This window comes from Ictidomys tridecemlineatus, chromosome 10 (genome assembly GCF_052094955.1).
Source record: "Ictidomys tridecemlineatus isolate mIctTri1 chromosome 10, mIctTri1.hap1, whole genome shotgun sequence".
Taxonomy (NCBI): domain Eukaryota; kingdom Metazoa; phylum Chordata; class Mammalia; order Rodentia; family Sciuridae; genus Ictidomys; species Ictidomys tridecemlineatus.
Window position 1 is genome coordinate 108736565 of NC_135486.1, and position 13922 is coordinate 108750486.

A 13922-nucleotide genomic window follows, 5' to 3' on the forward strand; every position below is an offset into this window, starting at 1 on the left:
TCTGCAGGGGAGGCACAGGCCACAGGGGCACAGTAGGTGTCTCAGTCACTGCTCTTGGTGATCTACAGAGGGTTCTGATGTAGTTTTTCCAAAGACACAATGGTGACAGGGTCCTGGACTCCTGGGTCGAGCTCAGCCAAAGCCAGGATTAGCTGCCCAACAGGACTGCTGTGGAAACCACCGTGCACGACAGCCTCTCTGCCTAAAGGAGAGCCAGGGCTGAGCCAGAAGAAAATATATTAGCAGATTCCCGCATCAGACACAGAACACTGCAGAGCCTAACGCTACTGTTCTGTAAACACGTGCTGGTGAAGTCTCATTCAGGACGCTTGTTTTCAGCGTCCAGTCCATGGAGGGTAGAAGCCTGAAGGATGGGGTTGTTGCATGGCAGTCTGAGACCTAAAAGGAAGGAAACAACTGAGTAAAAAGAGCTTTTTTAAGTGCTTTACCTCATAATCCGCCAGAGCACCCACCCGGCAGAGGAGCACTGTTCCCAGGAGTTCTTTCTAATGAGCAGAGTAGCCATCCTCTCTCCCGGGTCTGTTTATGCCTCAGACTTACCACTTAATTTGAAATGCTGCAGTGTGACAGTTGGGAATGCATCTGCCTGATGCTGATACTTAAATTTATTGACATGCCCAAGTACATTTCTGACACTATTTACTTTCCCATTGAGTTTATTTTCTGCAGTAGTAGTTTTATCTTCTTTATGCTTCTCTCCAGTTGGTTTTATCATCAACCCAAAACCCCACCAGATAATTTTTTGCTGTTTTTTTTTTTTTCTTGCAGTGCTGGGGATGGAACCCAGGGCCTTGTACATGCTAGGCAAGTGCTCTGCCATCAAGCCTCCCTCGGTCCCCTCCAGATGGTTTTAGGGGCAAGGAAGGAGTATAATGAGCAGGCTGGTTTGTTATTCTGGCTAATCCTTGCCTCTTACGTTTTACTTGAAAGCTTCATTATTTCAAAGGGATTTCTGTTCATATAGACAATAATTAAGGTTAACTCTTCAATCAAATTCAAGACTCTCCTGATTTTAAAACCTCTAGAAACTCAGGCTAAGTGTTTTAAATTTGTTCTTTATGCTGTGGCATTAAAAGTTTTATTGGAAGAGTTGGCTGAATCAGATTCTCTAATTGGAAATCTAAGATGCATGTGAAATTTAGGTATTTTGGCTACCAAGTAGTTACTTTGTTATTTTATCTATTATCTATTTTATTATTAATAATGGCTATTTTACTGTAAATAGGAATGAGATAAAAATTAATATATAAAATATAAAAGCTTATTTGAAGTATACAAGCCAAATATCTATTGATTTTCCTTTTTTTTTTTCTCCTACTGTGGATTGTTGGGATGTATTTGCTAAATTTTTTTCATTTTAGGTCAATTAGCATGCTCTTTCTCTGGGCTTCCATCTGAGGATATGCCTGCCTAGATGTTGCTGGAGAACAAGTTTAGTAAAGCAAATAAATCAATTCAAAACACAAATTGGTGAAGTTAAAGGAAAACAAGATGATAAAAAAAAAAGTGTAAATGTGTAAATTGGGACAATCTTTCCAGAGAGCAGTTTAGTACTAGTTATCAAAAGTCTCAAAACTGAATGGGTTTTGACCTTGACCTCTGTAATGCAGCTTCTACCAACTCACCACAAGAAAATAGTCAGATATGTACAGGAGGCTTTGCGTGGTCCACACATTGGAAATGCCTCCCACATTAATGAGGGATTGGTGTAACTCTAGCATATCCCATGTGTTGACCTACTGTGCATCAATTCCAATCCTGAAAAGATGGAAGTAATTAATGGTTTGGGAAAGTGATTGTGATATATTGCTAGAATGTTCTAGGGCTATAAAATGTTTACATTGGGCTGGGGTCATGGCTCAGTGGTAGAGCACTTGGCTAGCACATGGGAGGTTCTGGGTTCAATCTTCAGCATTGCATAAAAAAATAAAATAAAGATATTTTTAAAAGATGCAGATCTATACATTCTTTAAAAAAGAAAGTATATATTCACAAAGAGGATTTCTAGGAAGAATGAGACAGTTAACATTCCAACATGTTAATAAATGTTATTTCTAGGTAGTGATGGTTTTGATGATTTAATTTTTTATGCAATTCTCTATTTCCTATGTTTTCTACACTAAAAATGTATTATGTGTGTAATCAGAAAGAGATTCCATTTTTAGAAATGTTACCATACAGCAATGCTGTTCAATAGTAATATAATGTAAGCCACAAATGTGAGCCACATGTGAACTTTAAATTTCCTAGTAGCCTTTAAGAAAAACAAAAAGAAACAGAAAAAAATCAATTTTAATATTATATTTTATTTAACCCAGTATATTCAAAATATTATCACTGCAACAGGTAATCATATTAACAAAAAGATGTTTTGTTTACTTTTCATAGTGAATTTGAAATCCATTATGTATTTACAGTAATCTCAATTCACACTGGCCACATTTCCACCTCTTGGTGGCCACTTGTGGATATGATGGAGCAGTTAAGGGATATTCTAAAGTGCTGCTGGGACAGGGAAGTTCTACTCTCTGGAAATTAGACAGAAGTAGAATCTGAACTCAAAGAATTTATTGAGTGAGCCAGGCTTACAGCATATCCCATACCTCTAGATTTTAATTACTGTTTTGTAAAAACATTCTGTAGATTCAAAGGTCAACTCAGATCTGGTCTAGTCTCAGCGCCTGCTGTTGGCTGTGTGAAAGCAGCAGTATGTGCTACCTCTGCCTCTTGCTTCTCTCTCCTCTCATTCCCCAGGCATACCCACTCACAGTATAGATGTAGCTTTAAAAATCCTAGCTTCAGACTAGATCATGCTTTGTGGCTGTGGATGTGCGGCTTTCCACTTGTTTTCTCATCTATAAGGAACATTCACCTCATGGAATTATAAAGATTAAACCAGCTAACAGATGTGGCATAGTACCATTAACAGGGCAAGCACCAAGCATGTGAGTGGTGTGCATTTTTATAGCTTCTGTGAACCAGCCCTTTGTTTGTTGGACTAGCATGCAGTTTATGCAAACCCCCATTTGCTTGTGCACTTGACATCTCCATCAGTACTTAAAGGCTCTGTGGGAAGGCTTTGCAGGTACTTTTGTGACCTCTGCACCTACATTTACTCTTATATGCCTAGGGCTGAGTGTGATGAGGTTTGGCTAAGTCAGGAGACTGTCTTTCTAAGTGGATGTTAACTGTGTATCCTTTTCAGCATCTTAAGTGGAAGAAAGTATGTGATAGCTCCATGGGCCACACCTCACCTTGCAATCCAAGATGGCGCTGAGTAATGGGACATGGCTGGATTTCATCAAAACCAGCCTAGTTGTCAGACACAGTGGCATACACCTGTAATCCCAGCAACTCAGGAGGCTGAGTCAGGAGGATCCTAAATTTGAATCCAGCTTCAGTAACTTAGTGAGGACCTACATCAAAATTTTAAAATAAATAAATAAAAGAGTGAAGTGCCCCTGGTTTAATCCCTGGTATCAAAAAAAAAGGCCTAGTGATGCTACCCCCAAAGGACCAAGGTTTCACAATTTCTCATACCTCATATTGTTCCTTTCCACTCTCTTGTCAGTGCCTCACAAAACCTAACTTGCTACAGTTGTACTCTGATTCTTGCTGGATTTGAAGGAGTGAGACATAGGAAAGGGCCTCGTAGCAGGCTTATCTACAAGAGTCTGGCCCCATGACCCTCAGCCCACTACCCACAGGGGGAGAAAGGGTCATGGTTGGGACCCAGCGTGTGTGTGTGTGTGTGTGTGTGTGTGTATGTGTGCGCACGCACACATGAACATGCAGATGTGTGTACATGTCCATCCAGATTTAGCTCTCCTTATATAGGGTATCTTTTTTAACTAAAACAAAAATTCTATGCAATACTTACCTCTGCAATGTACAGTTTATTTAGATGTTTGCCCTTATATTTCATTTTTTTTAAATGCCTACTAGACTATTTCACAGTGGGCATTCTGGCTTGAATTTGAAAACACTGAATTAGCGCATTAAACTAGATACCTGTATTTGCAGGCTTCTTTCCCTCTTGGAATGATCTTTAGCATTTTTTTTCCTCATGTTTCTCTAATATTTTATATTCTTAACCAAAAGGCTTCATTTCCTTCTTGTACCAGCATTCATTCGAATAACATTTAGTGAAATATTTAAAAAGGGTCCAAGGGTTATAGCCTGACACCTGAAAGAACAGGAGGGAAAAAACTTGGCTTATGTATGGCTCCCGGACGTGATTTCAGAAGTCCCCTGAATGCCAGCCCTGGATTTCTGAAACAGCAAGACTTCTTCCACATTCCAGTTTGGGAGTTCTGAGGAAATCTGAACTGATGCTGAATTCCTTTTTTCCTTTTTCCTTCTGGCTTTCAGGGAAACTTGTGCTAGTTATCTGAAAAAAAAAAATTTAAGGATGACTGTAGCTTCTCGTGGGCACATCCTGAACCCATAGTTTTCCCATCGTTTCATTTATTTCCTGAAAATCATACTGAGATTTCTGACTGCCCTGTGAAATTCAGCTTGTCAGTAACTGACCCAGGTATCCCTGCTCCCAAGCTACCTTTCTGGGGACTGGTAGCGGCTGCCTGGTGACTGTGGCCTGCACAGACTGTGCTGGGCTGCTGTTCTCTTAGCTCTGTGTGAGTTGATAGGTGGGACACGTGGTGTCACCTGGTGCTGCCCTGCCTTGGTGTGTCTTGTAGCCCCACCTACCACATGGGTCTGGAGGCAGCCCTCCAACCTCCAACCTTGCCCTTTTTCAAAACCTGTTTTTCCCCCATTTCCCACAGAAGTTCCAGATTTCTTAGCTCACCCCAGTTTGTCTTTAAACTTCTTTCACCAGGGTGGGACTTTTCTGGCTGTCCTCCATCTTGCTCTGACCTTCGCTTGCAGCATTTATCTCAGGACTCTGCATCTGATGGCCTGTGGCTCATCTGCTGTCTCTGTCCTGCTGCCAAGGTGTTTTGAAAGTGCTCCATGTAGAAGCCACCTGGCACTTTGCTTTGCCCAAGGAGAGCCCTTGAGCTTTAGTTGGTAGCACTCTGTGGATGGCTTTCCTGGCAAAGCAGTATGCATTTGTCCCAGAAAGCAGCCTCGGAGAGCCAGGGTAGGTGCAGGCAGGGGTGGCCAGCTTGGCTGCAGCCAGCTTCCCACTGGAAGCTGATAGAAACTTTGGGGCCAGGCTCCTCACCTCCAGCTTTCCTTTCTCACTCTCTCTGACCTTTGAATAGAAGGTACCCTGCACTTCAGTTCCAGAGAGAAACTGAGAGGAGTGTCTGTCTTTGTTGAATTCATTAATTTAAAGAAATGTATCCTGTTTACATTTCTGGCAGCCTTTCTTTGATTTGGATGGTGGCCAAAGGCAAACAAGCCAGCCTGGTGGAGTTAAAGCATGGAGCTTTCCAAGTACGCAGGCCTCGTCCAAGTGCATGCTCAAAACCGGAAAATGGCCTCAATGTAACTGTCTCGTCCTATAGAAAAGGCTTGTTCTATTTACTAGCATTTTATATCCGACTTAGCTGTAGTATTTATTGTGGGAAGGTTTTAGTGGGGAGTAGCTACTCTAAAAAGATTTGGCTTGATTAGCAGCTAAACTAACAAAATCTATTTGGAAGTGAAATAATAGGATTTACAATTTTTGGTCCTCTTCCAGTAAAACCAACATCCTCCCCACCACCACCACCCATCTACATTCCCCAGCAGTCTGGAATATATGCTCTGACTCGGAAGTTCAAGTTGCTGAATTTATAAGTTGTCTTAAAAATGCTCTTTGAGCTGTTTAAAGTGTTACATTGTATTGAGATGAAGTCATCAAACTGCTTGAGACTTTAACTGTTTGTATTTGCACAACTGAGAAAGTATATGATTATCAAAAAAGTTAGGATTTGGGTAAAACTGTTGATGAAGTCTCTCCTTTGTCTTAAAGGAACTTAAGTCTGTTGTCTTCTGGCCTGTTTGTTTTTTGTTTTTTGTTTGTTTGTTTCTATTTTCCGTTAGGTATATATGAGTTTTAGGATTTTCTTGGCTTTTGTCTTTCAGGAAATTTTTTTTTATTGGAAGACCAGGCTAGATTTTTTTTTTAATCATAGCTTATTCTTATACTAGTATCTGACTGAAGACACTAGCAACTCTTACCAGTCTGCAAGATAAACACAATGTCACCAAAGACCTGAAGCCCCAGAGGTAGTCCACATGTCCCTCTAAGAAGGAGAAAGAGTGGACTTGGAACTTGAGCAGATGTCCCAAAGCAGAAAACTTCCCTAGAAGTCTGTTTGGGAATTTCAGAATAAAGTTGGCAGGGAGCAGTTTTTGACTTGAATAATTTAAGTGGGCCAAAGAGAGCTATCTTTTCTCCTGATGCCTTTCCTGCAAACGAAGTGAAAAAGATACAGAAAGTGGACTCCAGTTAACTGTTGTAATTCAAAGTTCATCATTAATTTTTCCAACTGCCATGATTTTTTATGAAGTAAGGAGTCTGTTCTTCGTGGCTAGGTGCAGCTGGTTGGAGTAACTGTGGCTTACTCAGGTGGCATCCAGCAGGGGGGTACCGTACAGGCTATTGTCAGGTGTCTATTATGTGTGTGTAGCCAAACGGAGGTCAGCCCCAGATTTCATCTCTGACATATAGAAATGATACTCCCTAGGGGTTGTAGATTTCACTGGGAGGGAGGTCACACTCCTTATGAAGCTAAACAGTTGTATAAAAATAGCACCTGAAAGGGTACCTTAAGGGTCATACAGTGTGCATATTGAGGTGCATTGGCAGGGCTGGTAGGTGGGCTGGTTTCCTGACTCGGGTACAGGCAAAGGCTGAAATCCTGTCTAGGATTTGCCAGTCTTGGGACCGCATCCACCAGGACAAGAGGGGTTCTTTCTCTGACTTGGACAAAGGCTTTAAGACCCTTTGCTCAAATCTCATCAGAGAGATCAGTGCTGCCTTCTGCATGTGCAGGTAACTTTTGTTGTGCATGATGTGGAAAATTGGAATCATCTTTGTTTTCTTGAGTTCTCGGACCTGTGAATATATTGCTCTTTGGGGAAGGCTGAAGATCACAGTGTAGTCAGAGAAAGAGGTGAGATGGGAGCATTCCAGAGGCAGCAATGTGAAGAGTGAGGAACAAGAAAGAGGAAAGTGGAGGACTTGGCTCAGTTCCCCCAGGATGGGTTCTGACCCACTGTTGCCCTCAGTATAGAAACCAACCCTTCAGAAAGCTTGGCTAGAGACCCACCTCTGATTAGGAGTTTTCTGAGCCTTACCTTTTCCTACTACCTCTTTTCCCTTGGCCTCTAGTAACCTTCCCTTTCCACACCACATAGTCGGGGCACACATTACTGTCACTGCTATTTAGCTTTTTTAAAACTTTATTTTGAAATAATTATAGGTTCATAGGAAGTTGCAAAGATGGTATAGGGAGGTATCATCCAGTTTCCCCCATAGTTATGACATACATAATTACAGTACAATATCAAAGCCAGGAAACTGACACCAGTACAGTGTGGGAGGGGCTCTGTGCCATTTTATCACCTGCATAGATTGGTGTGACCAACAGTCAAGACCACAGAGATCTCTTTAGTCATCCCCCTCCCTTCCCATCACTAACATTAACTCCTGGCCCCATTTCTCCATTGTCCATCTCTATAATATTGTCACTTTGAGATAATATTACATAAAGAGAATCACATAGTTGTGACATTTTGAGATTGACTTTTCTCTTTTGACATCATGTGCTGTAGTTCCCTCCAGGTTGTTTCGTGTGGATAATTCTTTTTTATTACTAAGTGGTATTCAGTGCTGTGAATGTATTGTAGTTCCCAGTTTGGGACTCATGGAAATGAAGCTATTGTGGACATTCCTGCACATGCCTTTGTGTGGACCTCATTTCTCCAGCACAAAACTTAGGACTGAGGTTGCGGCGGCACTGTGTCATAACCATGTGCTTAGTTTTCAAAGAAACTGTCGACTCCTGTCCACGATCTGTGCTGGTTGTGTTCCCATTTCTCCGCGTCCTCACTGCCACTTGGTGGTGTCACTGCTGTTCCTTCCCACTGTTTCCCATCGTGTGGAGGTGGCTCCTGGAGGTCCAGCCCTCTCTGCTTTTCCCTGGCATCTAGCAAGCATGAACCTCTTCACCTGCTGATTTGTCATCTGCTTGCACTACCTGCAGAAATATCTCTAAGTGTCCTGTGCCTGTTTTCTAGCTGAATTTTTAAATTTTATTTTGCTTTCTAAGCACCAGTTTTCTTTGTGTTTTTTTCATTCCATGTGTTTTATTGTACCTTATAATTGTACATAATGATGGGTTTGTAGTTACATATTCATACATGCACACAATTTAACAATATAATTTGGCCAGTGTCACTCCCCAACACTTTCCTCTCCCTCCCCACCTTCCACCTCAAGTCCTGTTCCTCTACTGATCTCCCTTTGATTTTCATTATATCCTTGATCCCACCCCATACCTTTCCCCCCCTTTTTTTTCTCTGTAGCTTCCACATATGAGAGAAAACTACCCATCCCTTGACCTTCTGAATTTGGCTTATTTCACTTAACATAATGGTCTCCAGTTCCACCAATTTTTCTGCAAATGACATGATTTCATTCTTCTTTATGACTGAATAAAATTCCTCTGTGTGTGTGTGTGTGTGTGTGTGTGTGTGTGTGTGTGTATCTCGTTTTCTTTATCATTTCATCTGTTGATGGGCTCCTAGGCTGTTCCATAGTTCAGCCATTGAGAATTGTGGTGCTGTAAACATGGATATGCAGGTATCATGAACTTTATGCTTTAGGATAAATACCAAGGAATGGGTCATATGGTGGTTCCATGCCTAGTCTTTTGAGGATCCTCCATACTGATTTCCCGTAGTAGTTGTACTAATTTATAATCCCTCTGACAGTGTAGAAGTGTTCCTTTTTCTCCACATCCTCTCCAGCATTTATTATTCTCTGTATTCTTGATGGCTGCCATCCTGCCTGGTGTTGACTCTGGGGTCCTCTGGACTGGAGGTCAGAGTCCCACCCAACTGTCACCTGTTTGGTTTCCAGATGGAAAGGCAGATGTTTTGTACCCTGTGCTACTCTGCAGGGTACTGACCATGTTAAGAGAACACTCAGGGGACCTCAGAGAACTCCACCTCCATAGACACCGTCTTGCTGGACTCTGATCTGAGAATGATGAAATATTCCAGCTCAGCTGGCAGCCGAGCCATTTTCCTGAGATGGACGACCCCACAGCCAGAGACCTTCCTTAGTACTGTTTCATGTAGGCTATTTCTCCATCCCTTTGTCCTGTCTGTGAGGTGAGAAGGGGCAGAAAATGCTCACTTTTGGTTTTTTAACAGTGAAGAAATAAGCAAAAGATGGAAAGCAGTTTCTCAACACCCCAGACAGTGGTGGCATCATCACAAGAACGGGGTCCCAGTTCCTGCCCAAGTGGGGTTAGTCTTTCCCTGCTGCATGGCTGCTAATTGCCAGTGTGTTTTCTCACCCAATTGGGACAAGTGACTGTAATCTTCTGGTTTCTAGGAGCTGCTGGATTTCTGACTGTGTCTCTGCTTCCTCCCCCACTCAGTGCTTTTCAAATGCATGTAGGAAACAGTGGCCCATTTGGGTGATGGTGTACACACCTGTCTCATAGGGTGTGGTCCCAGGAGTTGAGACATTGGTGCCACAACAGAACAAACCAAAGGCAAATCTGGTTGCAAGTTTCACAGCTTGTGAGTTTTCTGCTTTCTGACAGCCAGCGCCTAAACAAAGGTTCTGTATTTTGATGTCGTCTCAGAGCACAATTAAATCCTTTTTCCCTTCTCTTATTTCCTAGGGCTCAAGGGTGCTTGTTGATGCACGGGACAAGCTTGGCATCCCTTGGCAGCACTCTGAAAACGAGAAGCATGGGATGTTCTTGATGGCCTTTGAGAACAAGGCAGGGCTGCCTGTGGAGCCCGCCACCTTCCAGCTCTATGTGCCAGCCCTGAGCGCGCTCTGGAGGGATTCGGGCATCAGGGAGGCTTTCAGCCGCAGGAGTGAGTTCCAGCTGGTGAGTGGCCTCTCACTTGACAAGACCATTTTGACCTTTAGCAGAATTTCCTTATAAATTGTGTGAAAATATAGGCGAGGTGTCTGTTGTTATAAATCCTGGCAGAGGCTAACGGAACGGAGCCACCAAAGGATGCTGCACAGTGCATTCGGGCCAGAGGCATGATTGTACTCAGGTAACGCAAAGGGGTGCCACCCAGGAACTCGGACATCAAGAAGGTGTCCTCCGTAGTAGGAAATCGACATCCCCTTAATGCAGCTTCCTGGCTGTGATGTGTGGGAGATAGAGATGGGGGTGGGTGTTTCCAGATCAATCTGGGGAGCTGATCTCTGACCCCTTTCAACCTGCTCTCCTCAGATTCGTTCCTTCCACTTTACAGGCTGAACGTGTCACAGAGCTTATATATTTTAGTCACTTAGACTGTTTACCATGCAAAACTGTAACCAGAAAACTGGAGATGCTTTGCGTTTTTGCCCTTTGGTTTTTCCTCAACTGCCCTTTAATACTGACAGTATGTAAGGAGAAGCATGGGTTTCCCTTCTAACCAGGTCTGCCATCTGTGCACCCAGGTTCCATGGTACAGGGTCACCTCCTCATGCCTTCCCAATCCCTTGTCCCTGGCCTTTCTTTATAGTTTGTTATAATATGATTTAGACAGCGCAAACTCGTGTTCTACTGATTTACAAACTATAAAAGCTATTTCTTAGGACGCATGCCATTCTGCAAGTTTCCTTTTTACTCCACCTGTTGAAGTCCCCCCACTGTGATCTTTGTCCGTCCACTGTCATGTGAGGATGTTCCACGTGTCGTCATGTTTTTAATTGTTTTCTGTGTTTTCCTGTTACAAACTGTTGTGATTGTTGTTGTCTGTCTCCAGATGCTAGTTCAATGGCTTCTCTATGATGTATACCTCGGTGTAACTGTCAGATCCTGGGGCACATGCATCTTCACGTAGATAAGATACTGCCAGAGTATTTTCCTGAGTGGCCGGATCAGTTTTTGCCTCTGCCAATAGTGGAAGAGGGTTCCAGGTGTTCCACAGATGGGCCAATATTTAGAATTATCAGGCCCCCAATTTTTAATTGTATCTCATTATAGCTTAGTTGAAGTTGCCCTGAGTTTGTTTATACAAACAAAATACATGCACATTTTCTCTTCCAGGAAATGCCTATTCGTGTCCTTTGCCCTTTTTTGGGGAGCAGAGGTGGAGGGGTTGAACTCAGGGTCATTTAACCACTGAGCCATATCTCCAGCCCTATTTTGTATTTTATTTAGGAATGAGATCTCACAGAGTTGCTAAACGCCTCAACCATTGCTGAGGCTGGCTTTGAACTCACAATCATCCTGACTCAGCCTCCTAAGCTGCTGAGATTACAGGCATGTGCCACCCTGCCCAGCTCTTTTGCCCATTTTTTTCTGAGTTTTTTAAATTTCCACATTCAGCCAAGAGATTCTGCGGTGCACCAATGACCCTTGCAGTTCAGTCTCTGCATGCTTCACCTCACTTCCTGCAGCACTAGCGTCTTATATGACCACAGTCCACTGCCCAGAACCAGGAAACACATACTGGTACAATGTTTGGACCTTATTTAAATGTCACCTGTTTGTCCTCTGATGTTTCTTGTGTGCCAGAACCAGCTCTGGGATCTCCAGTGTGTTGTCTGTGCCCTTGGTCTCCTTTGATTTGTGACTTGATCTTTACTTGTCTTCTATGACCTGAGACCTAAATACCACTGGCCAGTTGCTTTGTAGAATGTCTCTGTTGGGTCTGTCTGGTGTTTTCTCATCTTTAGCAAGAGCACCATGGTAGTGACATGTGCCCTGCTTAGAGTACTATGTCAGGAGGTGTGTGGTGTAGATGTGTCCATTACTGGTTACTTGGTTAAGGCGGTGCCTACCAGGTTCTGTGTTGCTAGCACATGTCTTGGGGAGGTGTTTGGAACAATGCACGTATCCTGTTTCTCATCAAGCTTTTGCCCACTAATTTCTTTTCTTTCCCCCCCTCACTAATTTTCATCTTAAGGGAACCTTAAGAATGACATTGTCCTAATACTCATTCATTTACATATTCTTTCTCAAGTTAACTTTAATAATTAAGAGAAAAGCATGAAAAGAAGCAGAAGATGTGATTACCATAGAAACAAAAAATCTAAATCGTGTTAAAGGCAGGAACATAAGAATCAGCTGGGAGAACATAAGTTAGCGTCCAAGTGTGGAATTTGAGGGGTTAAGTCTTTTCCCCCATAAGCTCACATGGTCTGGGAAAGATGATTCTAGTCTATTCAGAACTGGAATTGGAAGGAAATTGCTACTGTCGATTGAGGACTTACCAAAGAAGGAAATGTAAACATCCAGAGCTGATTATTCACAACGCATGTCCAATAAGCATCCGCCCAGGAAGTCAGTGTGTGCACTGGTGGTTTCCTCAGACTTATCATTTGCCTCGTTCCTCTGGACACAGTGTTTTAGAGCTGGAAAGAACCCCCAGCTTAGGAAGTCAAGCTCTCGAATTGTTTCAGACTTGGACACAAGCCCAGAGAAGTTGTGGCTGGGTTGAGGTCACATCTGGTAACCACTCTGAGAAACTGGAGCCCAAAAGTCCAGTCACTTAATTCTCCCTGTGTTCACTCCCTCAACACTTTAGAGCACCTACTGTGCGCCAGACACTGTGCTCCATGCTAGGGATACAGCAGCAAGTAAGACTCAAGACATGTCTGTCCCCAGAGAGCTTTTAGTCTTGCCATCAACCTGGCATGGGCCAGGTAAGGCTTCCGTGGAGCCTGCAGCTACCTCTTTGTTCATCTTTCGCTTCAGGCAGCATGACTTTTTGAGGCTGTGGCCACCTGAAAAATCTGCTATTCAAGACAACTATGTGTTTTGTTTTAAATTTTTTTTAGTTTTAGATGGACGCAATATTAGTCAGTGCCTCACGTGTTCTAGGCGAGCACTCTACCACTGAGCCACGACCCCAGGCCCACAACTATGTGTTTTTAAAGACCATAGTAACTAAAAGCAAGCATGACAGTATTAAATTCTTGTTTTTTGAGTACTGGGTATAGATGTGTGTTATTCTTATTTTGTACATTTCTTTTTCTTTATTTTTAAAATATCATAGCATTTTATTGAATAACTAGACAGTAGGCCCTTAATAGTCATTATTGTCAAAATATACAGCCAAAATGCAAAAGGGTGACTGTCTTTAGTCAACTGTGCTCCTGAGTAGCCCCAGCTTCTGTCCCCCACTTCTTTTCCTTGGTGTCGAAACCTCTCTGGTTGATGTTTCAGTGACTTGGTTTTTGCTCTTCCTTTCCCTGCTGATAGAACCCACAGCCTCTGACAGTCTTGTGACCCCATTGCTCAGAGAGCTGCTCCTGGCCAGGTGGTGGCTTTTCCTGCCCCTCCACCATCCTGGGCATCCTTCCAGCCAGGGACAGAAACAAAAAGAGGAAGACAGAGGGTTGGGCCTGGTGACAACTTTGTGACAGCCTCTCTCCTCTGAAGAGCGTGGGGGCTGGGTGCTCCCTTTCCAAAGAGGACACAACCCTGCATCTCCTGCCACGAGTCCAGGGGACTACTTACTGTGCTCACCGCCACTTACATACAGGGTTGATGTCCAGTCTGTGGCCCAGCAACAGAGAAGGGAAGATGACCTTGCCCTGACCAGCCTCGCCTGCTAAGCCCCTTCAAGGAAGACACAGCAAGGCCCTCGATGGGGGGATTGTCCTAACTACCACGAATGTCTTCTTATGTGCCCTCTTTGTTTGTTTTTGTTTGTGGTGCTAGGGAATCAAACCCAGGGCTTTGCATATGCAAGGGAAGCACTCTGCCACTGAGCTACATCCCCAGTCCTTTCTAATATGCCCTCTTCTT

General features: G+C 43.3%; 1 protein-coding gene across 1 annotated transcript in view; it reads left to right on the forward strand.

The window, feature by feature from the left end:
- The window catches only part of LOC101967153 (guanine nucleotide-binding protein subunit alpha-12), a 95222-nt gene that overhangs the window by 37820 nt on the left and 43480 nt on the right, over positions 1-13922 (forward strand). Inside the window, exon 2 of the mRNA XM_005340835.5 lies at positions 9837-10052. Within this exon, the coding sequence (XP_005340892.2) occupies positions 9837-10052 (216 nt within the window). The remainder of the gene's footprint in view (positions 1-9836; positions 10053-13922) is intronic.